At 49.5% G+C, this 24172-nt stretch overlaps 6 protein-coding genes across 7 annotated transcripts; 3 read left to right on the top strand and 3 right to left on the bottom strand.

The window, feature by feature from the left end:
* Positions 1 to 3590: 3590 nt before the first annotated feature.
* On the bottom strand, positions 3591 to 4668 carry LOC128297385 (cytochrome c oxidase subunit NDUFA4). The gene is made up of 3 exons (XM_053033016.1): positions 4519 to 4668; positions 4190 to 4336; positions 3591 to 4021 (listed from the first exon to the last, which is right to left on the bottom strand). The coding sequence occupies exons 1-3, from the start codon at positions 4558 to 4560 to the stop codon at positions 3959 to 3961; spliced, it is 252 nt and encodes an 83-aa protein (XP_052888976.1). The 5' UTR covers positions 4561 to 4668; the 3' UTR covers positions 3591 to 3958.
* Positions 4669 to 5446: 778 nt separating this feature from the next.
* Positions 5447 to 6387, top strand: LOC128310328 (NAD(P)H-hydrate epimerase). 2 transcript variants are annotated; one of them, XM_053046945.1, is made up of 2 exons: positions 5447 to 5631; positions 5706 to 6387. In XM_053046945.1, the coding sequence occupies exons 1-2, from the start codon at positions 5492 to 5494 to the stop codon at positions 6256 to 6258; spliced, it is 693 nt and encodes a 230-aa protein (XP_052902905.1). In that variant the 5' UTR covers positions 5447 to 5491; the 3' UTR covers positions 6259 to 6387. The 2 variants fall into 2 exon arrangements, with proteins under 2 accessions (XP_052902905.1, XP_052902903.1); XM_053046943.1 differs by having other exon boundaries at positions 5700 to 6387.
* LOC128310327 (osmotic avoidance abnormal protein 3) lies at positions 6284 to 8852 on the bottom strand. Its single transcript, XM_053046942.1, has 3 exons — positions 8689 to 8852; positions 8472 to 8621; positions 6284 to 8371 (listed from the first exon to the last, which is right to left on the bottom strand). The coding sequence occupies exons 1-3, from the start codon at positions 8758 to 8760 to the stop codon at positions 6368 to 6370; spliced, it is 2226 nt and encodes a 741-aa protein (XP_052902902.1). The 5' UTR covers positions 8761 to 8852; the 3' UTR covers positions 6284 to 6367.
* Positions 8853 to 11119: 2267 nt separating this feature from the next.
* On the top strand, positions 11120 to 17683 carry LOC128297110 (saccharopine dehydrogenase-like oxidoreductase). The gene is made up of 4 exons (XM_053032680.1): positions 11120 to 11940; positions 12003 to 12290; positions 17334 to 17399; positions 17461 to 17683. Exons 1-4 carry the CDS (start codon positions 11120 to 11122, stop codon positions 17564 to 17566), a joined length of 1281 nt encoding a protein of 426 aa, XP_052888640.1. The 3' UTR covers positions 17567 to 17683.
* Positions 17684 to 17815: 132 nt separating this feature from the next.
* On the top strand, positions 17816 to 19628 carry LOC128310308 (ruvB-like helicase 1). Its single transcript, XM_053046914.1, has 2 exons — positions 17816 to 17958; positions 18038 to 19628. Exon 2 carries the CDS (start codon positions 18168 to 18170, stop codon positions 19536 to 19538), a length of 1371 nt encoding a protein of 456 aa, XP_052902874.1. The 5' UTR covers positions 17816 to 17958; positions 18038 to 18167; the 3' UTR covers positions 19539 to 19628.
* A 1-nt stretch (position 19629) lies between these two features.
* Positions 19630 to 23511, bottom strand: LOC128298989 (glycine dehydrogenase (decarboxylating), mitochondrial). Its single transcript, XM_053034814.1, has 4 exons — positions 23272 to 23511; positions 23082 to 23160; positions 19878 to 22468; positions 19630 to 19810 (listed from the first exon to the last, which is right to left on the bottom strand). The coding sequence occupies exons 1-4, from the start codon at positions 23509 to 23511 to the stop codon at positions 19697 to 19699; spliced, it is 3024 nt and encodes a 1007-aa protein (XP_052890774.1). The 3' UTR covers positions 19630 to 19696.
* Between the last annotated feature and the right edge of the window lie 661 nt (positions 23512 to 24172).

The raw sequence follows: 24172 nt of genomic DNA, 5'->3' as shown, positions 1-24172 counted from the left end.
GTTGGTGAGCTGCCTCTCCCGTTTTGTCTACGGATGATACACACAGGGGCGCTTTTTGGGGCGCTGTTGGGTGACGACTATCCTGCTGGACGACACACCGCCGCAGAGCACCAGCAGGTTTTCGATGTGCACTCCCGTAGTGTGCGCCTGCTTACTCACACAATTGCACACACCCTCGGCGCTATCGTGTACGCACGCACGAATCTGCACACGTACGCGCACACACACAAACACACATTTTGGTAGCAGCCGCAGCACACCCTCCGCGAAGGACACAAATTAATGGCACCGGACCAAGCCCTACTTTTGACGCAGCAAAACGCCAAACTACAGCTATCCCAGACTGGAAGGATTTCACCTCACTGCTTCCAACTCATTCAAACATGCGTCAACTGCATTTATTTTGATACTAGCACACCATGGAATAGCATTCACTTCTTCTTTTTTCTATTGCACTGTTGCTCCCGGGGCGATAAACGAAGAAAATATGCCCACTCTCACACACACACTCACACACAAACTATCCTTTTTCACACTTTTCACGCAAATGGAAAGGGGGATTTTGTTGGAAAATCGTTAGGCGTTACTGCTGCAACACACGGTGCCCCGTTGCTATGAAACGAACGGAGCGTAGGAAGGCGTTTCTTCCGCTCGGTTCGTACGATATTTTTCTTCGATTTCCTTATCAAATGGTAAACTTCCGCTGTCGCAAAGCTTCCCGTTCTCTGCTTTGTTGCTTGTGTTGTATTCACGCTGCCCGAACAGCACCGCGAGTTCCCCGAAGAATGGCCAGCAGAAGAATGAAGTGTAAATATGCGAACGCGAAAACGGAAAAGACAATGCGACAAACTTGTCTGCGAAGAATGTCAGCTTCGATGGTTGGAATACGCGGGCGTTGCGCGGCTCATCCTTGTGTTCACAACGTTCGACTGGGGTGCGGCGGTTTTTTTTGTTGCCCTTTTTTCCAACTGCTGTTGCACTTATCGTTCACTATCTTTGGTTGGTCGGTTTGCAAGGGTAATAGCACTTTCTTTAATTTGATTTACTAAAAAACAAAACCTTTTACGTACGCTGTAAGAGTTAAACACAAAACGGATAGCAATGCTTCTATGCCGTACGCAGCGTTTTCGTGTGTTTAACAAACTCGATATTGAGGCTTCAGCAGAGGCAAGCGTGAGCGGTTTGAAAGAACGTTGCCGGAACAACGGACACGCACGTCCGCACGCTTCGAACGGTCACAGAAAACACAAACAGAGAAGAGCGAAATGTGCTCCCTATACCCGAACGCAGATCGCTTGGCGCAGACAGCGCAAGCGCGTACGGAAACGCGGTGAGAAGTGGTGAGAAGATGCAAACGTCACCGACGTCGTTCACCGTCTCGCATGCGATCTGAAGCGTGCTGTGGTGTACAGGGTGCTTAAGCAATGCTCTCGCGCGTTCGGTTGGCTGGAGAGCGTTTCCGGGCTGAGAGAGAAGAGAGTGAGCTTAGGCTGTGGTCGCTGCAAATTCTTGTGGAATATTTCTTCTTCTTCTTGGCCCGCTCATAGTTGAGCACGTCGTGCTGACATGGCCAGGTCACCAATCCGTTTCCAAAAAACTCGGTCCAAGGCTGCATTTCTTCACCCCCGGCTGCACCCAATCTCCGACAGGTCTTGCTCCACATGATCCATCCAACGAACTCGCTGCGCCCCACTGCGCCTCGTGCCGAACGGGTCACTGGCGAGCACCTTCCTGGTGGGGCATGAGTCCGGCATCCTTATCACGTGCCCCAGCCATCGTATCCTTCCGGCCTTAGCCACCGTTAGGATGTCTGCTCCGCCAAACGGCTCAGCTAACTCGTGGTTCATTCTCCTTCTCCACACTCCCTGCTCAAAAATACCGCCAAAGATAGTCCGTAGCACCCGCCGCTCGAAAATGACGAGAGCGTTGGCGTCCTCCGCCCGTATTGTCCATGACTCATGGCCATAGAGGACTACCGGACGTATCAGCATGCGATATATCGTGCATTTCGTGTGTTGCTGGAGCCTTCTGGATCGCAGGAGTTTGTGGAGCCCGTAGTATGCACGATTTCCCTGAACAATGCACCTTCGGATTTCGCTGCTTACGTTGTTGTCCGAAGTTACGATCGTGCCAAGGTAGCAGAACTCCTCTACCACCTCGAGATCGTCACCGTCAACTGATACTCTGCTTCCGAGTCGGATTCTATCACGACCAGAGCCCCCAGCAAGCAGGTACTTTGTCTTCGTCGCATTGATCCTCAATCCAATCCTAGACCCCGGTGAGATTCGAACGATTCCGACAGCATGTTCGACACCCCTTCACCTTGCACTGCACCCCATCCATAGTGGCCCTCAACAGCCGTACCAGCTTCCCAGGGAATCCGTACTGCTGCATGGAGTTCCATAGCTCTGTCCAATCTATGGTATCGTAGGCCGCCTTGAAGTCTATGGCCAGGTGGTGTGTAGGGATCTGGTGCTCTCGGCACTTCTGGAGGATCTGACGAAGAGTAAAGATTTGGTCGGTGGTCGATTTGCCTTCAACAAACCCAGCCTGGTAGTTTCCGATGAAATCAGTAGCAAGGGGCGCAAGTCACCTTATGCAGAAGAGTATGCGAGACAGGATCTTAAAGGCGGCATTAAGGACTGTGATTAACGATTTTTATATAACGATTTTTGGAGCAACACTTCCGAGATATGAAGAGAATTATGCTTCTATGTTGGGTAGACCAAGAGTCCACCCTCCACATTCAAAGGATTATTACTCCTTTTTTTTTGGCTTACGACTTGGTCTCATCTGCCTTGCAGGAAACGTGTCTGATACAATGCTTTTCAAATCGCATTCGAAAGAATGATGCACGAGTAGGATTTTTGGTCCCGTGTCAGGGTCCAAGTGCCTGACGCCGTAAAATCCTTTACATCTTACGTCGTTTACTTCGTTGTCGTAGTCCTTTTTTAAAACCCCGGTTCGTAAACTCCTTCTAGGCCATTCACATTTACTCAAAAAGGCGTGGTCAATTAGGCGTCTAAACAGAGAAAGATGAGCTGTGATAATACACGGTTCAGGCAAGTCGAGTTTGAGAGGTTTTGGACACCCCATCAGCGATTAAAGCCCGTAAAGTGAATTGCTGACCAAGTCAGATAAGCTTATAAATGAAGAAATCAAATCTAATGTCGCAAATCATTCAAGTACCTCTAGAGATCTTCTTACTATCGTTATCGGATTTGGTCTGTCTTACCTATTGACACTTGAATTATCCATAGCAGAATAGTCGGTCATCCTATTGATCCGACGGTCAACCGAAGGTTGTGGCAGATATTATTGCTGGAGACGGTCACCTTGTTGTACAACGGATACAACGATAACCACTACTCCTAATTCATTAAAAAAATCAGAAACAGTTCCATCATTCCATCAGGTTAAGATATATGTTTCATATCCTTAATAAGATTCACCCTGTTTGAACATTACTATTTGTTGATTATCCAAATTTAATTAGAATAATTTATTGCCCAGATCGACATCTTGTGGATTACACAAATCAACGACGAACCTTACCCTATGTCCGGAAATAGATAGCAAACGACCATTGGTTGGTTTTCAAAATCAGCAGATTTTATTTGCCGCGCAATTTGTTCCGGTTACCACACAGAGATTGGACCATATTTACAAACAAGAAGTTCTAATACCAACCAAACTAGAATAAGCACCAATTTCCTTTCGTGGCAGAATGTTCCTTTTCCAATGACGCATTTACTGCGTGCCAATAAATAATCGGTCGAATCATTATCCTTTGAGACTTTCCAGCGGCTGCTCAAATGGCTTTTTAATACATCTGCACTACTATAAGGGGACCCGGTCGTCTGTGGCCAGTATTTTACTAGTTGATGCTAAGGGAGTAATATGTTCTCCGTCCCCATATTCTAGCCGGTGGCCTCTCTAGTGATTGACAATGCTGACTTTAGTCGGTGTACTTCGGGGCTGGGCTGTTAATGTTGGAATAGTCCCTGACCGGCGAGTAGAACTGTGGAGGAAAACGGATCGGTGAATCAGTATGTTTGTTTACAATCGTGCAACAATACGGGTTCGATCTAATTATAAGTGGTTATTCCAACGAAAATAGCCGCCCCTTCGGTCAGGGTCGGTCGAACGCTCGAATGCACCACATTTTATGTAATGCAGAATCGGTCACCTTATGCTGCTTGTTCCTGAACTCCTCCCATGGCTCCGGGTTGTTCTTGCGGCTCCAGGTGACTTCGGGGCTACGCAGAGCCAAACGGAGGGTGTAGAAGACGGCTCCAGCCGAACCCAGCGCAATACAAACGTACAGCGGGATCAGCTGCGAAGGATAAGGGAAAAGGTGAAACCCCAAATAGAATGCTACCATGCACAAATTGAAGACAATGGGGCGATTTTTCATCCACAAGCCGATAGCCCCTGTGCAACAACATTGTGACGTAACCACGCAGAAATGGGCAAATGGCTCTGGAATTTGCACATCACACGCGTTTTCATACGTACCGCTGGGTTTTTCTTCAAACTAGCCATCGTCATTCCCTGCATCTTGGTAGAATTTAGCTTTTTGTGTCCTTTGTAGAAAGTAAGCGTTCACAGAAAAGTATGTCCGACACACACTCGCTGGGAAAAATGGAACTTCTGATGGCGACCAAAAAATCCGTACGTCAAGTAGGCCCTCGTTTGACAGTGCAATAGTTTTTGTTTGGTGCGATAGAGGGACATATTACGGTGGCGTTCTACTATTGGTACGGTAGGGATTATTGTATTACCAATATACATTGCAAATGTATATTTTAATTGGTGTTATCTTAATTGGTTTCTTATCGTATTTTTTTGCAGAACCTCGTTTGCGCGAAACCGGTTTGATGCGTTTTGCACGGATTCGGTCGACCGTGGGTTATCGTGAGAGATTAGCGAAAATATTTGCAACTGAAGATAACAAACACAAAGCGCATGGTGCATACATGTTGCGATTTCACGGGGTAGAAAATCTTGTAATATTTTGAGACATTTTTGAAATTTTAAATAGTTCTTGTAATTGGAGCTGTGCATGACATGAGCTCTACGGTGGTAATGTAAAGGGTTAAAATCATCAAAATATGCAAGGAGTTGTACAATAAATCATTTTTCAATTGCTTTGATGATGTTTAACAATATAAAAAGCTTTAAATTGTTATGAAAAAAGAAAATTCCTCTTTGAAATTTCAGCTAACCGTCGGTATGCCCTTTCGTTTGAATTTTCATAGCTTGTTGTCATCGCTCGGCCTTGCTAGCGTACGGGAAAAGAACTGTCAAACGCGTAAACATTGCCGCGGTATGTTGTTGCGAGTGATCCAGCAAAACTTTGCTCTTTTTGCGAGGATTGTAAGTTCTTATGCAGTTTTCTAGAAAGTTCGAATATACAATACATTTTCTCATATTCTAGCACGCACCCTGTTCCAATTTTCGACCCATTACCAAGGTACATTTTCGCGAAATGAAATATCTTAACCAGCAAGAAGCGATAAGCGTTGACGAGGAGTTGTTCAACGAATACAAGTTTAGCGTTGATCAGCTGATGGAACTGGCGGGCCTTAGTTGTGCACACGCCATCGCCGATGCATACACTCCCGATAGGTATAAAAGGAGAACTATTTCGCAAGTAATTGTTTGCTTCTAAACATGCCGGGTTGATTGCATTACAGTCTGAGGACGAACAAAGTGCTAATCTGTTGTGGGCCAGGCAATAATGGAGGTGATGGATTGGTGGCGGCTCGACATCTCTCGTTGATGAACTACGAACCGTACGTTTACTATCCGAAGCGAACCGATAAGGATCTGTTCAAAAACCTTCAACATCAAGCAGAGTGTATGGGCATTATCGTAACAGCAGACTGTCCTGTCTCCGTATCAGCGGTAGACTCGGAGTTTGGTCTGATAGTGGATGCTCTGTTTGGGTTCAGCTTTAAACCACCCGTACGGGATGCATTCCACCCAATCATGGAGGTATTGCAAAAGACAACATTGCCTATCGTGAGTGTAGACATACCGAGCGGATGGGATGTAGAACTGGGCCCACAATCGGGCTGTGATATTAAACCGGACTGTCTTATTTCACTAACTGCACCGAAACTATGTGCGAAACATTTGGTAAACGCAAAGCACTACCTTGGCGGACGCTTTGTACCTAAAAAGTTGGAGGAAAAGTACACGATGAGTTTGCCCCAGTACAAGGGACGGGATCTTTTCGTTCGGCTAAGCTAAATAAGTTGGTAACATGAAATGAAAGGTGAATGGTTTGTATTTATAAACCCGGTAAATAAAATATCAATCAACATTCTCTAAAATCTGTCAGAACGCCTCCCAACACTGATCATTTTTGAAACGATCGCCAACCGCTTTTGTACACCAGTTCGGCGGCCCGCCGTGGTCTGAAGTATGTCATCGCAACGTCTTCAATCTTCGGAAAGGGATTGCTGTTGGTGCTTTTGCTCAGGAAATCACTTTTACGCTGGTTCTGCTCGTCCGCTGCCAGTGTGTTGGCGTCTCGCTGAAACTCGGGCAATTTGGCAAGTATCATCGTGGAGCTGCGCTCTAGACGTCCCGGTGCGGTTAGGGACGTCTGACTTTCACGCCCGTTAAGTTTCCCGGGTGAAGTGACCTCCGGTGGTGGTGGTGGTGGTGATGTTTCGGCCGGTGGTAAGCGCAACCTTAAAAGCGTATCGTCCGGTAAGCGCCACTTGCGCAAATCATCATTCCATTCCGACTCCTTTTCCAGACACTCCAAATTCCAGTACCGTCCATCTTTGCGCAGAACAGGCATCGCCTTCTGGAACACCGTTTCGTAGAATAGAATCTTCTTCTCCAGCAGTCTTATCGTCGCAAGGTAGTCGTCTCGTTCGCGTTGAAACTCGCCCTGTATGTCGGACACTTCTTGCTCGAAGAATTTGTTACGCTTTCGAAGTGCACGGATCTGTTCGTAGCGTACTTTCAGGTCCTGCTGTATGTCGGAGTAGTGTCCCTGTAGTAAATCCCTGTCCGCTGGCTGCTCGATTCGGCCAAGTGCTTGCGCGAGGGCGTTGATCCGTTTCTCCGACGCGAGCTTATTGCGGTAGCGTTTCTCCTTCAGCTGAATGTCGTTCGCACGCTCGCCACCGATCAGTGCGTCCTTGATCTGTTTGATGCGATCGTAAATTTCTTTACGATCCCGACCGGCCATACTCGTGTTTGGGAGATCTTTTTCGCCGTCGGCAAGCTTTTTCGTCGCGAGTAGTTGCATTTGCTGCTCGTAGTACGCTTTTATCTTTTCAATATCCTTAACGAGCTCCTGTTTGGCGATCTTCTGCTGTTCGTACTCCCGGCGAAGATGCATCACCTCCTGATCGTACTGTGTTTTGAGCGCTTGCTTTTCCTCATTCAGACTGCTCGTCTCGCTATCGTGCCCGTTAGTGTGGCTGAATTGCAAAGGAGTTTCGCCTCCTTTCAACAGTTCCTTAAGACGAAGAATTTCCTGCTGATATTCGCGCAACATCGTATCCTTCGGATCCTCGTTAACGCGCGGTTTGTTGGCAATGTTTTTCGCCCTGCTAGCGTACCGTAGCGTGGAGAGCGTTTCATCGTAATTGTAACCCGCCGGTGAAATGCATGCAATCATCAGTGTTTTCGTGTTGCCACCCAACGAGTCCTGCAGCAGTCTGGTGAGCTTCGAATCACGGTATGGAATGTGTCGGGTTTTACCGTCCACGAGGGCAGATATGACATTACCGAGCGCGGACAGGGAGAGATTAATTTTCGTTGCCTCCTTTAACCTTTCGCCCGTGGCTCCGGTTTTGCTTTGTCGCTCAGACCCGGCCAAATCTACCAGATTCAGCTTGCCACGTTTGATCGCTGCCCCGTCACCGTCCACGCTGGTAGACATTTGCTCCAAACTTATGCTGAAGATCGAGTGCGATCGGGAACTTTCGATGTTCATAAGCGTTGCCCCGACCATACGATTCTTGGCGCCTAGCTCCAACAGTTCGATACATTCCTTTATCCCGTGGACGGTATGTAGGGAAAGGTTTTGAACCGTGACTCCTTCGCCGGGTATTTCCTTGATCTGCAAACTACCCGCCGTTTGGTTTTGCGGTTGCAGCAGATCGCGTATCGTTTCGTTGTAGATCTCCAGATAGCTAACCAACACCAGATACCGCAGCTCGTTGGCCAACGAGATCGCTTCGAAGATGTGCTCGAACGATCGTGGTATAATGCCAATGTTGTTTGCATTGTTTGGATCGGCCGCCGATAGATTGTAGGTGGTCCCCTGCATTGTGTGCGATTTACCGCAACCTGTTTGACCGTAGGCAAAGATTGTCGCATTGTAACCCTCGAGAACACTCTGAAGAATCGGTAGAATAGACATCAGATATATTAAGGTCCAGTTATTCAAAGTGATAGATATTAAAGGAAATTCTTATACTCTTAGCATTCCAACTTACTTCCACCAAAGAATAGCAAATGTCGCTGTAAATATTCTCCGTCGTCGCCGCGTATCCGTAAGCATTGTCAAATTGGAACGATTTTTGCGGTGCATTCGCATCATTCGGATTATCAAGATTTACCAGTGCGTTATCGATCTGTATAACGTTCTGCAAGCGAAGAAAACAAACCGATTATAATTGCCCTCCACGAACCGTTCCATGTTCCACCTGCTACCTTGCAGTTTGATTGCTGTTCGCGTTTGTTCATCGGTCGACACCGTACGACCACTTTCACGTTTTCCGCCATGGTTGGTAGAATAGATAGACCAGTCTTTGCCGTGTTGATGAATTATTAAGCAGGCAGCATCATATTTGGCTCCGTTTGACCAAAAAGCGGACACGGAGAGGTTACACAGCACAGAGTTCACACACGATCGTTAGTGGCGTTCAATTGTCCAGTAGAGCACGCCATTTTCAATGTTTGTTGCGTGCTGCATGTCCTGTGTGCAGGTGATTGCCTTTTTTCTATAACACACTGTATGAGAATTGCATTTTAAAGCCGTGTGTTGCAGTCCAGCGCGTGTGTGGACAAACTACAACGCTTTAGTGTGTAGCGTGCAACCAAATGGTTTCTACTATGGGTAATTCGCCCGTCGGTTTGATACTTCTTGTTATATTGCACACTTTATCATCTAGCTTTGTTTTATTCCGCTTCTCATGCAGCACGGCAGAGTAATTGTTTATCGGTTGTGTTGTGATCAAATATTTGCTTCAGTACCGTTTGCTCAAATAAACAATGCCTTTCCTGCCGCTTGATGAATGGTAGGCATCCATCCATTATAGATATAGGTCAAGGTTGAACGGAATCCTTCTACACAGAATGGATAAAACTGAGTTTAAGATAGGGAAATGCACATGTTTTTAAAAAAAATCGAATAACATTAGTAGCGATTATCATACGCTTCGTTTGGTTTGCATGTGTGTATTTCTCGGGAAAGCTCCTCGTAAGCTCTTTACTAACACTCTGTTCCACGCGGTAGTGGAAAAGAAGGATATCAATCATTAAAACTCAATCCATCTGACCGCGGTCACGCGATTTTAGACGAGCAAACCGTGGACTTTTCCGATGACTAAGTAGCGGACTTGCCATTGACCTTGAACCAACGTAAAGTACGCTATGAATATGACTGGAACACAAAAACTCGCGTCGCACGACCATTTGCAAAAGCGGATTCTAGTTTGCAAAGCGGACAGTCAAGCATCGGAACTCGGAACGTGTTGGAATTCACCAATTTTTTGTCCATACTTTTCCACCTAGTCTCCGGAACGTTCGAATCCAGATGCTAGTGGGCTGATAATATGCATGCGGGAATTGTTATGAGGCGGTAAATTATAAATCAGCCGTGATGATCATCAGTCATTATTATTTCCTGCTATCCTTACGAACGTATAACGAACACATTGGACAGCGGGCCGAGCCTTTTCGACCTCCGGTTTGTTATGGTGTCCTCGTCACCAACGCGACACTGCTTCACAGTCACAATGGAGAAGAGGAATAGTTTTTAATCCTGGGGTAAAAGGCACATTTTCTCGCTAAAAAACACACACTTTGTGAATGCTTCTTTCCTCACGAGGGAAAACATCTCCAAAACTAAGCAGGCTGCGGCGAGCTTGTTTCTTTAGTTCGTTGAACCATGAACCGATCAACAGTTGGCGTGGATGAACCTTCCCACGACGCTATATACGCACTTTTGGGTTCATTAATTCGCGCAACAATGAAGACGGAGATGCCGGCACGTGCCGGAAACTGTATACCCGCTCCAACGTTCCTTGGACAACTGAAGCGTGGTGGGCCAGCTCTGAAGCGCTCGGGGACCTTCCGGTCGGAAAGATGAAGTTGCGCATGTGTCGCGTTGTGGAATGTTTGGGAAGGTTGTGTAGCGGGAAACATTGTGATACATAATCGTGTTTTTTTCTGTGTTGTTCGTGCTGTTGCTGAACGGTCTACAGTGCTCAACACACGTGTTCTTCGACGTTGTCCTGGCAGCCGGGCTCGAGTCGGTTATGGAATACATTAAATTGTTTACGTTTTTGTTTGTGTAAAGAATGAGCGCTTTTTTGGTTGTGCTTATCGAGAATTACTATTCTGAAGACGAATTCGATATCAATTCTATTTCAATGTCGTTTTGCCAAATTTTCGTAATACAAATGTAACCACCCTGTGGGTCAATTAACTTTGGACTCATCGCATCGTTTGTTTATCTCGCTTGCGTTCACGCGAGATTACGAAGCGGCGTAGAACGGCATACAGACAGTAGGAGTTTTAGGGCCGTAGCCGAACATTTGAGTTGTCGAATTACATCAGCTGTGAAGGTCGTGATACGGTGTGAGTAATGAAGGTTTTTATTATAATTCGACTTTATTGAAGCGTTTAAATACTCGCCTAGACATGATTTGAAGCGTAGTGAAGCAAATTTGAAGGAGGACTTCAAAAGCATTTGGAAAGATCAAAGTAGAGCTTTGTTTTTTATCTGAGTTGCTTTGGTAGATGTTCGTAGTTGGTGCTACTGTGCAACGTCCGATAGCACAAACCATGCATAACCGCTGTTCTATAGGTTGTTTGAATAATGGTGCAAGTTTTTTAAAACGTTTCTTCTCTTTTAGACATGAATATGGCACGCAGACTCGATGTAATTATATTCGGTGCGAGTGGATTTACGGGAAAGTATGCCGTGCTGGAGAGCATCAAACTGCTGGCCAACATGAAATGGGGCATCGCTGGTCGAAGCCAAAACAAGCTACAGGACATACTGAAGGAAATAGGCGATAAGGCCAAGACGGATCTATCACATGTACCGATTGTGCTGGCCGATGTCGACAACCAGGACTCGCTGCACAATATGGCGCGAGACTGCCGAGTAGTGGTCAACTGCTGTGGCCCGTACCGGCTGTACGGTGAACCGGTCCTGAAGGCATGCCTTGCTGAGCGTACGCACCATGTCGATGTGAGCGGTGAACCTCAATTTCTTGAAGGTATGCAGCTAAAGTATCACGAAGCGGCAAAGGAGAAAGGCATCTACCTAATCTCGGCCTGTGGATTCGATAGCATTCCGGCCGATATGGGGACGGTGTTTTTGGAACAACAGTTCGATGGTGTCGTTAATTCGGTGGAGAGTTACATCGTTTCCAAGCAGAAGGGTCGGAGAGAACTGGGCGCCATCCATTATGGTACGTGGGCATCAGCGGTGCATGCCATCGCCAATATGCACGAGGTGGGCGAAATTCGCCGGAAACTGTTCGCAAAGAAAATGCCCGATGTGAGACCAAAGCTGGCGGAGCGGCCATCTTTGCACCGGTCGGAACATGGGAACAAGTGGTCGCTACCGTTCCAGGGAGCTGATCGGTCGTGTGTCGCCCGTACGCAGCGGTTTTTCTATGAGACGGAAAACAAACGTCCCCTGCAGATGAGGGCGTACATATCGTTTGGGTAGGAGACACTTAGATTGATTATGAGTATCAAATATTATATTGTTTGTTTGATTATTATAGCGGATTTGCAGAAGTATTGGCCGTATCGTTTGTGGGAGCTATCTTTTGGTTGATGGTGAAGACTAATTTCGGCAGACAGATGCTGCTCAACCATCCAAAACTGTTTTCCTTGGGACTGGTTTCTCACAAAGGCCCCAGTGACGAAGCGATGAATAACACCCAGTTTGCGCTTTACTTTGAGGGCAGAGGCTGGGAAGAAAAGCTAGCCAGTCCGGAGGATAAGTATACCACACCTCCGAATAAGGTCATTCGTACGAAGGTCGCCGGAACTAATCCGGGATATGGGGCTTTTGTGTCTTTTTGTGGGTAAAACTTATTTATTAACACTTAACAAATACGTACATAAAAACACTTATTAAAAACGCGTACAACGATCAGCGATTGTGCCGCGCGCTTGATCCACGTCCTTGCAGCCTGTCGATCACGAACCGAATCTTCTCCCGCCGCATCACAGGACGTAATTGTACCGGTAGGGAGAGAGTTAAACCACAGCTAGCGACAGAGACGACTATATCCGCTACGCATCGGATGCTGTCAGTTCCCAGACAACATCGAGCGTGCGGATAAGCTGTGTCGCGGCTGCAACGTCAGGCTGCAACATCTCCCCCGGCTAATTGAGCTGATAGGCTCCGAGCCGACGCGGGAGTCTTCTCACACGAGAAGACCTGCGTGGCAAATCCATCAGGCTCTGGGTGGTGCTACCATCATGACGGTTACTACTAACATAAGGATGTACCGATTTCGCCACCGGAATGTCGTTCCGGGCACTCGCTGCTGGTGATGAACGATCGGGCAATGATGATGGATGTGCTGCTGGTTCACTTGTGCTGGGTTCCGGAATCGGCTGGGTTGGCTCTGGAGGGAAACCCGAGGACCAATCCTCTAACAACAGATCGAGCGGCAGCTGATGTCTTTCACATGCGCGGTCAACCACACGTCGCCGAATTTGGTTTACATGGCGCCTGAGTGTACGTCCATCTTGTGCAATCACGTCGTACATAACTCGTCCGCGGCTGCGAACGATCCTTCCGGGTATCCACTTCCACGAGTTACCGTGGAAGGATTTTGTTGAAACTGGCTCGTCTGGCTGAAAGCTTCGAACTAAAATTGATGAGGAAGAAGATAGTGAATGTGATGAAGGGGGCCGCAACAGCTCCAATGCTGTCCTGATGGGGCGACCGAACATTTCCTCTGCTGGAGTTTTCTGCTGGCTCAACTGAGCATTTGGAGTCGATCGGTACGATATAAGGAAAACCTCCAGCGCCTCATCAAGGGATGTTTCATCACTCTGGATCTTCCGCAGTGCTCGTTTCAGCGTATCAACGAAACGCTCTGCCTGTCCGTTCGATTGCGGATGGAATGGTGCTGTGGTAATGTGCTCGATCCCGTTACTGTTGCAAAATTCCGCAAAGAGGCTACTTGTAAATTGGGGACCATTGTCACTAACCAGTGTTTCCGGCATACCGAAGCGGGCAAATATATTACGCAGCATGGCGATGGTGGCAGAAGTGGTTGTACCTGATGATTTGTAGACTTCCGGCCACTTGGAAAAAGCGTCAACCACGACTAAAAAATAAAACCCTTCAAATGGCCCAGCGTAGTCGATGTGAACTCTACGCCAGACGCCCGTAGGTGTTGGCCATGCCGCTGGCGTAGCTCGAGGGGGTGCTTTTGCGGCTGCCGAACAGGATCCACAAGAGGCCACGTAGTGTACAATGTCGTCGTCGATCATCGGCCAGTACAAGTAGCTACGCGCGATTGCCTTCATTCTCTGCATTCCCGGATGTCCCTTGTGCAGCTGGAGCAAACAACGGGAACGCAGCTTCTCCGGGATGACCACTCTCTCCCCGAAAAGTATGCAACCCTCAACGGTTGAGAGAGATTCCTTCCTATTGTGGTACCGTGCCAAATCTGCTCCGAAGGTACCGTCATGAGGCCATCCGTTTTGCACGTACTTATGGACCTTCCGGAGCAAGGGGTCAGCCTGCGTAGCTGTTTCAACGTCTCTGAAACAAATTGGAAATGAGCTCAGCGCGTTAACAGTAACTGACCTTAAATCCTGCTCTAGCTCCAAGCTGGCGATCACGTATTCGGCTTCAGGTTTCGCGTGGTGTTGTATCAGACGAGATAATACGTCGGCATTTCCGAATGAGCCAGTTGGTACGTACTCAATATCCATGTCGTACAGCTGAAGGGTTAGCGCAAACCTTTGCAGCCGATTTGCTGTGTATGTAGGAATACCCTTCTTACTGCCGAATATGCGGACTAGTGGTCGGTGGTCAGTCTGCAGCGTGAAATGACGACCGTAAATCATGCGGTGAAATTTGGTCACAGCAAAAACTATTGCTAGCCCTTCTCTATCGATTTGGCTGTAACCAAATTCTGCTTTGCTGAGCGCTCTGGATGCGTGCTGAACCACTTTCATAGATCCGTCCGGGTACTTGTGGCATAGCGTTGCTCCTAAACCGACCGAAGATGCATCGGCGGACACAACTATGTCGCGCTTTGGGTCGTAATGCGTGAGTAACAGTTCCGTGGATAATAGGGCTTTAAATTGTTCGAAGACTTTTTGGCATTCGGTAGTCCACTGGAACGCACTTCCGGTTAGCAGCAACTTATCCAGCGGGTAGCGTAATTTACGCATGTTAGGAATGAACTTCGCATAAAAGTTTATAGCACCGATGAACGATCCAACGCCTGTGACATCTGTTGGAGAAGGTAACTTCTTGATGGCGTCGATCTTGGCAGGGTCGGGTCGTAGGCCTCGGCTGTCGATGATATGCCCTAGGTATCGAATCTCCGGCTTGTTGAATGAGCACTTTTCTTTGCGGATGGTAAACCCATAGTCCTTTATTCGCTGCAGGGTTTCTTTTAGGGCGGCATCGTGCTCTTCCTGCGTCTTTCCGCCGACAATCACATCATCCATGTAGGCGGAGACTCCATTTACACCAGCGAGCATTTTATCCATGATCTGTTGAAAAGAACCAGGGGCTACTTTAATACCTGGAGGTAGCCTGTTATAATAGTAAAGGCCTCGATGCGTGTTGATGGTAAGCAGGGGTCGGCTCTTTTCTTCTATTTCCACCTGTAAAAATGCATCGGACAGATCAATTTGTGTAAATGTGACGCAACGGGCTAGTTTCGAAAAAATATCTTGCGGTAACGGGAGCGGATACTCATGTGGATGTAATGCTGCGTTGAGTCCGGTGCTATAGTCTCCGCATAGTCGTATTTTGCCGTTCGCTTTGCGCACTACTACGACTGGTGCTGCCCAATCCGAATAGTCGCAGGGAGTAATGATCCCCAGCTTTTCAAGTCGATCTAATTCGTTGTTGACAGCATCTTCCATGGCGTATGCGACCGGACGTTTCGGTCGAAAAACTGGTCTGCTTTCCTGTCGCAGCTGTAGATGTATTTGTGCCTTGGTGCACAGGCCCGTTCCGCTAAAAACCGTTGGAAATTTCTCTTCCCAGGAACATGTTTCCGCTGTTCCTATGTGGTTACAAAAGTTATCCATTGGGATCGTCCCCAAGCCGAAAAGATGTATGGAGTCTGCCCCGAATAATGACAGATCCGCCTTTGAAACGCGAATTGTCGTCTGCTTGGTGATATTATGCATACGCACGTTGGCTTCAAACTCACCTACAAGGCCGAAAACTTCGCCGGAAGCTGCTTTCGCTCTTACCTTCGGTGGGTTAAGATGAGGCTTACCCAGCTGCTTCCATAACCGCTGGCTGATCACAGTGATGTCTGACCCTGTGTCAAGTTGTAGTCGAGCCGGCTTTCCTTCGATAAAAATGTTGACAAACTTCCGCTTCTGTTGTATGCTACACACGTTGACTCGTACTACTCGAGATGCTACTGCCCGACGATGATCGAACCGCGGTCGTCCTTTGCGTCGCTGAGACGAGTTGCAGAAACCCTCTCGATGACCCATACGTCCACAATCTCGACACTTGTTGGTTTTATATGTGCAGTCACGGGTCCAATGCAGGGCACCACAAAGCCAGCACGGAGTATGTGGTTTGGAGGCTTCACTTCGGGGGGCTGACTTGGTATGGCGCTCGTTGCCGTTGTTGTTCCGGTGCCACTGGCGGCTGCTTCTGGCGTGCATTGCATGCACTCGTTCACTGGTATCCGTGGCGATCATGGCACTATCAGCTTTCACACGCACTAACCGTTGACATTCCGCTGCTAGCTGCTCCAGGGTGGCGTATTTCTTGTCTTCGATGGCGGCTAGCAATTTCATTCGTATGTCCCGTACGCTTTCGTCCTTCAACCCACATACAAGGATGAGACATTTGAAATCTTCCTCCGTCATCGAAGAAAATTCCGCTTCGACGCACGCTTTGTTAACACGGCATGTAAATGCTAGCAGGTCCTCGGTGCGCGTTTTTGAAATATTAAAGCATTTGAAGCGCTTACTTAACACGGATTCCATTTTGCCGAAAAGGACAGTTAACTTTTCCACCATTTCGCTAAAACTGAAATCACGCGGTACACGAGGCAAAATGAAGTTACTAAACCGGGCGTGTTCGGCGGTTCCCAGTTTGCGTCCCAGGAGCCGAACCTTGGCGGCGTCGTCTAAACGTGATGCATCCTCCTGGAACAGGTCAATGTACCGTGCGTACCACGATTCGAAGGTCAATCCTGCTTCTGGATCGTAACGGAATTCACTTATATTGCCCGCAAGGGCTTCCAGTATTAGCTCCGGATTGCTCGGTTTCGGAACTAGCTGCTGATCAGGGTTCGGTGGCTGCGGCTGCTGTTGATGCTGTTGCACGAGCTGCGATAGTAGTTGCTGTTGCTGTGCCAATTGCTGTTGCAAAAGCTGCAGCGTTTGTTGCAGCGTCGACGGAGCGTCCGTTGGCTGGAGGTGGATGAACCCGGCGTTCAGGACCCCATTTTGAGAGAGACGGCGTTGCTCCTCGATGATTTGCGTCTCTTCAGGGCTGGACATTCTGCGGCGTTTCACTGCTTTTCGTTGCACGTTTTCACTAAACCTCGTCGCCACTTTTGTGTCTTTTTGTGGGTAAAACTTATTTATTAACACTTAACAAATACGTACATAAAAACACTTATTAAAAACGCGTACAACGATCAGCGATTGTGCCGCGCGCTTGATCCACGTCCTTGCAGCCTGTCGATCACGAACCGAATCTTCTCCCGCCGCATCACAGGACGTAATTGTACCGGTAGGGAGAGAGTTAAACCACAGCTAGCGACAGAGACGACTATATCCGCTACGCATCGGATGCTGTCAGTTCCCAGACAACATCGAGCGTGCGGATAAGCTGTGTCGCGGCTGCAACGTCAGGCTGCAACAGGGGCCACGTGTGTTGCGCTGGTACTTTGCGCCCGTACAATCCTGCAGGAAGGCGACAAAATGCCGGCAAGGTAAGGGTGTTGTTCTGGATGTACAATTGGTTTGAGTTTAATAATTCTCGTATTATTCTAGTGGTGGTTACCTCACACCGGGGGCAGCGTTCGCAAAGACGAATCTGATCAACGAGCTTTGCAAGAATGGATTTGCGTTTGAAGTGCTGTCAACGGCAAAATTGTGAACATGTAATGTTCACAATTTAAAAACCAGGCATAAGGGCTAGTTTTGCAATGTAAGCATTTAAAAATGGGACAATGTTTTACCTCACAGAGTGGGGTGGGTGGCTAAAGGCTCAAAAATAAATAATTGTGGTTTGGTGTAATAAATGTACCTGCAACATGAAAATGTTATTCTAAGCACCTTTCAATCAAACAATCGGTACTCGCGGTCGAGACGAAACGTCAAACATGCGAATGTCAAAATAGTTTGTGTACAGTTTGCCGCGCGGTTCGATGAAGTGCAGTGGATTTCCTGGAGAATTGAGTGTAAAATCACTAATTTTGTGGTACACATAGTGTAAATAGCAGTTGGAACACTGGTTCTTTGGGATTTGATTGAAGACTTGTTATACATGTACGTAGATATATGTTTTATTGTTCAACTTTTCTATCCCGCATTTTCAACTCCTGATTGTAAACATACCTTCTTGCAGCACGCGCACGCAAAAGCTCCAAGGATACAGCGATTGTGTGTTTATCGGCGGTAAACACAGGCACGAAACCCATTCGAGATCAGAGTAGTCTTGCTTTTGAAGAATCAACACATCCCGCAGTATCTGCAGAATGAAGATTGAAGAAGTGAAAAGTACGGTGAAAACCCAGCGAATCGCCGCTCACAGCCACGTGAAGGGGCTGGGGCTGGATGAGGCAGGAGTCCCTTTGCAGATGGCATCCGGTTTGGTGGGACAAAAGGATGCACGTGAAGCAGCCGGCGTTGTGGTGGATCTGATAAAGTCGAAGAAAATGTCCGGAAGAGCGCTGCTGCTTGCTGGACCACCGGGAACCGGCAAAACGGCTATTGCCCTTGCCATTGCACAGGAGCTCGGCAACAAGGTGCCATTCTGTCCGATGGTCGGTTCGGAAGTGTTTAGCAGCGAGATCAAAAAGACGGAGGTGTTGATGGAAAACTTCCGCCGCTCGATTGGGCTGCGTATTCGCGAAACGAAGGAAGTTTACGAAGGGGAAGTTACCGAGCTGACGCCGGTCGAGACGGAAAACCCGATGGGAGGGTATGGCAAGACGATTAGCAACGTGGTAATTGGACTTAAGACGGCCAAAGGCACCAAACAGCTAAAGCTCGATCCGAGCATCTACGAAACGTTGCAGCGGGAGAAGGTCGAAGTTGGCGATGTGATTTACATCGAAGCCAACAGTGGCGCAGTGAAGCGTCAAGGTCGCAGCGACAACTTCGCCACCGAGTTCGATCTGGAAACGGAGGAGTATGTGCCGCTGCCGAAAGGTGAGGTGCACAAGAAGAAGGAAGTGGTGCAAGACGTGACGCTGCACGATTTGGACGCGGCCAATGCACGGCCCCAGGGCGGCCAGGATGTGCTTTCGATCGTGGGTCAAATGATGAAACCGAAGAAGACGGAAATCACGGACAAGCTGCGCACGGAGATCAACAAGATCGTGAACAAATACATCGACCAGGGCATAGCGGAACTCGTTCCGGGTGTGCTGTTCATCGACGAGGTACACATGCTCGACCTAGAGTGTTTCACGTACTTGCACAAATCGCTCGAATCGGCCATCGCTCCAATCGTCATCTTTGCCACGAACCGGGGCCGTTGCGTGATACGCGGTACGGACGATATCGTTTCTCCGCACGGCATTCCGCTGGATTTGTTGGATCGTTTGCTGATCGTCCGCACGAAACCGTACAATATGGGCGAGATGGAACAAATTATACGTCTGCGGGCACAAACGGAAGGTTTGAATGTGGAGGACACAGCCATACAGGCGCTCAGTGAAATCGGTTCGAATACGACGCTCCGGTACGCGGTGCAGCTACTGACACCGGCCAACCAGACGAGCAAGGTAAATGGGCGTACGCAGATCACCAAAGACGACATTATGGACGTACATTCCCTGTTTTTGGATGCGAAGCGATCGGCCAAGTTTTTGCAGGAGGAAAACACAAAGTACATGTTGTAAGCATGATGGCCTGAGGATGATGGGCTGAGAACTCTCTTTGACATTCAGATCACTAATGTAAAGCGTAAATAAAAGAAACTCCAAGTTCCGTACAAAGTAAAATAAGTTTAATGCTTGCATTGCGTTGTTAGGATAGATCAGACTCGAGGTGCAGGATGTCACTCGTAATCCGGCACCATTGGGGGACAGGTGCAGACAAGATGCTTGTCACCGTACAGATCATCGATGCGTCCGACCGTGGGCCAAATTTTCGTTTCCGGTTTTACGAAAGGCTGTAAGGAGAGGTTCGATATTATTAGAACACACATGTCTCAGGGCGTTTGCCGTGGATTTACTTACCGCTGGGAATGCTCCCAGTTCACGTGGATACGGTCGGTTCCATTCGGACGAGATGGTTTGCTTCTGTGTGTGGGGTGCCATCTTGAGCGGGTTCACCCGGATGTCTAACCGGCCTTCCTCGATGTCTTGAATTTCTTTGCGAATCGTGATCATCGCCTCACAGAACCGGTCCAGCTCTTCCTTGTCCTCGGATTCCGTCGGTTCTACCATGAGCGTGCCGGAAACGGGCCAGGACATGGTCGGTGCGTGGAACCCATAATCCATGAGCCGTTTCGCAATGTCCACGGCCTCCACGTTGGCGGTCTTTTTGAAGTCTCGCACATCGATGATGAACTCGTGCGCCACTAGTCCCGTCGTCGGATCGGTGTAGAGCGTTTTGTAGTGATTCTCGAGCCGTTTGGACATGTAGTTTGCGTTCAGGATGGCAACCTGGGTCGCTCGGCGTAGCCCTCGGCCGCCCATCAGCTTGATGTACGACCAGGAGATGGGCAAGATGGCAGACGAACCGTACGGTGCTGCACTGACCACACCGAAGCTTTTACCATCGCTCTCCGGATGCGGATCGATCACGGGGTGTGTGGGAAGGAATGGTGCCAGATGGGATTTCACACCGATCGGACCCATACCCGGACCGCCGCCGCCGTGCGGAATGCAGAACGTCTTGTGCAGGTTCAGATGTGACACATCACTGCCGAAGTCACCCGGCCGACAAAGTCCCACCTGAGCGTTCATGTTCGCACCGTCCAGGTACACCTGGCCACCGTGCTTGTGCACCAGCTCGCACACTTCCACCACATTGTCCTCGAAGATTCCGTTCGTGGACGGGTAGGTGAGCATCAGACAGGACAGGTTCTCCGAATGCTGTTCCGCCTTCTCCTTCAGATGCTCCATGTCGATCACGCCGGTCGCACTGTTGACGCGGATCGCTTCCACCTTCATGCCGGCCATCTGCGCCGAGGCTGGGTTGGTGCCGTGTGCGCTGATCGGGATCAGACAGATCGTACGCCGCTGTTCGCCGCGCGACATGTGGTAGCTGCGGATGGCGCGCAACCCAGCATACTCACCCTGCGCGCCACTGTTCGGCTGGAACGAGATCTTGTCGTACCCGGTGATCTCGCACAGATCCTTCTCGAGCTCGGCAAACATCTGCATGTATCCCTGCGCCTGTTCACGCGGCGCGAACGGATGTATTTCGGTGAACTTCGGGAAGGAGCACGGAATCATTTCCGTCGTCGAGTTGAGCTTCATCGTGCACGACCCGAGCGGAATCATGGAGTGCACGAGCGAGATGTCCTTGTTCTCCAGCTGCTTCATGTACCGCACCATGCGAGACTCGCTGTGGTGCTTGTTGAAGATCGGGTGCGTCAGGAAGGGCGACGTGCGCCGGAACTGGGTGTTGTGAATCGTACGCCCGGTGGCCTGTGGATCTGCCACCGAACTGGCGATGTCCGGGCAGCCAAACACCCACAGCAAATCGGCAATGTCGGACGTCTTGACCGTCTCGTCCATCGACACACCGATCGAACCGTCCTCGAAGTAGCGCAGATTGATCTTCTTCTGCTCCGCGCGCGCCTTTATCTCCGCCGTCGTCGTGCCGTTCGGGACGACGTGCAGCGTATCGAAGAACGCTTTGTTCAGCTGCTGATGGCCAGCCTTCTCGATGCCGGCGTTTAGCGCCAGCGCACAGTTGTGCACCCGGTTGGCAATGTTCTTCAACCCCTCCGGACCGTGGTAGATCGCGTACATGGCGGCCATGTTGGCGAGCAGGGCCTGGGCCGTGCAGATGTTGCTCGTCGCCTTGTCGCGCCGGATGTGCTGCTCGCGCGTTTGCAGCGCCAACCGGTACGCATCCTCGCCGTCCATGTCGCGCGTCACCCCGATCATGCGGCCCGGTATCAAACGCGTCAGCTTCTGTCGGCAGGCGAAGAACGCTGCATGGGGACCGCCGTACCCCAGCGGTACGCCCAACCGCTGTGCCGACCCGATCGCAATGTCAGCTCCAAACTCGGCCGGTGGTCGCAGCAGCGTGAGCGCCAGCAGATCCGTGGCCACCACCACCAGCGTGCCGTTCTTCTTGCAGTCCTTCGACACCTGCTCAAAGTCCTGCACGTCGCCGAACGTGTCCGGGTACTGCATCAGCACGCCCGAGATCTCGTGATCGCCGAAGTCGATCTCCTTCACCGAACCGAACACCACCTCAATGCCGAACGCCTCCAGGCGGGTCTTTACCACCGCCACCGTTTGCGGATGCAGCTTGCGCGACAGAAACACCTTGCGCCGTTTGTTGTGCCGGAAGCAGAGACTCATCGCCTCGGCTGCGGCCGTACCTTCGTCCAGCAGGGACGCATTGGCGATCTCCAGCCCGGTCAGATCGGTCACGAGCGTCTGGAAGTTGAGCAACGATTCCAACCGACCCTGGCTAATCTCGGGCTGGTACGGCGTGTACTGGGTCGTCCAGCCCGGATTCTCGAACACATTGCGCAATATCGGATGCGGCACCAGACAGTTGTGGTAGCCCATGCCGATGTACGAGCGCCACACCTCGTTCCGGTCACTAATTTGCTGGATCCGTTCGATCAGTTCGTGTTCGTCTGGTGTAGGTGAGGGGACAGAAAACATGGCCGAGAGAGAGAGGGAAAAGGAACAGAAGATTACAAACAAATAAGCAAAACACTCCAAACCTCAACTGCAATGCGATCGTACAAGGCGTATTCACACTGATAAGCACTTATCGCCGAGGATGACCCAGGCATGCGTACAGCCAATTCACCGTCCGACCGAAGAGGCCGAAGAGGTCAATCGGTTAGCTGTGGTCGTTATCGCGCTAGTTGTTACGCGTCTCGCCGTGGGTCGCCGCTGACGGATTCGTAAGCGAAAGGATTTAGACACCACGTCATCATCCACTACTAAGTAGCCGCGCTGATCTACGCAGCATTCGTTCGCTTTCCCTTTTCCCGAGCGGAGTAGAGCACGGCACCGGGACCTTGAGGCGCAAACTTCGAGTCAGCAACTCGTGTGTTGCCGATGATCTTTCGAGCGGTGAGGTTATCGCGTGAGACCGCACAACGGTGGGCCCGACGTCTAAAACCCCGGGCTCAGTGGAGGCGCGGTTTCAACATGTTGACATGTCGTTTGAAGTTGTGAAATTGTGCGCCCGGTACGCCCGTGGTACAGTGGTGCTTCTTCCCCAGCCAAAATACTCACTCAAAGGATCCTCGATGTTGAGTATGCGCTTGAATTTGATCGCATCCGGCACGGCCTTCTCGGACAGTTCATCCAGCGACTGGGGAGGAAGAAGACATTAAAATCTCCGGCAGCACAGCATTCTAGCAGTCGAACGCTATCAGCTTCTGGGTGTGGTGCATTGAAAGTGGTGCACCGTACCGATAATCACCTTGAATCCGATCGAGTTCAGCATGGTAACGACGTCAGTCTTGCGCGGACCAATGTGGCGCGAGGCAAAGTCCGGTTTGTTGGGAAATAGCTCCTCCACCGTGGCCAGATAGCGCTGGAACTGTAGATTGCTCTGCAGCGAGACCGCCAACCGGGGCGCAAGGACAGCTTCGTGGCGCGATAGACCTGTGCGGCAGAGGGCCTGCAGTTGCCGCTTGCTCAGCATCATCGTACGTTGCATTGTGGGTAGAGTTGGTGAAGTTCTTGAGCAGGCAAAGACTTGAGGTGGTTTGGTATTGATTCCTTTCGATCGATCACTGCAGCATCGCACAACGCGAAGATCACGGAGTTGGAAGGTGAGTAAGTCGTAAATGTCACTGTTTGATCAACTATTTTCGATGATTTTTCATCACACCACTACCACTCGTAGCATCCACTCCGGTAAAACAAAAAAGCAAAGGACACACTCCCGGGTACAGCAGAAGAACCGCAAACGAACGAACTGAGCACGTAGCCGGCCTGAATCGTTGTTTATATACCGACGATCGTCTTATCAACGGACATTCCTTCCGAGCGTCACGATCATCACACCCAACACGATCATCTCCGAATGGTGATTGCGTTCGGAATCTCCGTGCAGGATGCTGCTGGGGTTTGGAGGAACGTTGGACAACCATTTTCGGCAATCATCGCCGTGCGTGGAGGAATGGGAGAGTAGTCTTAACGCCGCAGTTGATAATTCCAATCATCCACCAGACGGATGATAGGTGACGTATCAGTGAATCACGTGACTTGATTCCGACTACATCCCGCCAGCTGTGGAGTCCTTTTAGCGTATTGAGTTGCCGCCTCAGAAACCGAACTGTGTGTGATTTTAGGTCGTCTTCTTTTTGCTATGCGTT

Source organism: Anopheles moucheti, chromosome 2 (assembly GCF_943734755.1).
Source record: "Anopheles moucheti chromosome 2, idAnoMoucSN_F20_07, whole genome shotgun sequence".
Lineage (NCBI taxonomy): Eukaryota > Metazoa > Arthropoda > Insecta > Diptera > Culicidae > Anopheles > Anopheles moucheti.
This window is presented reverse-complemented; position numbering and strand designations above follow the sequence as displayed.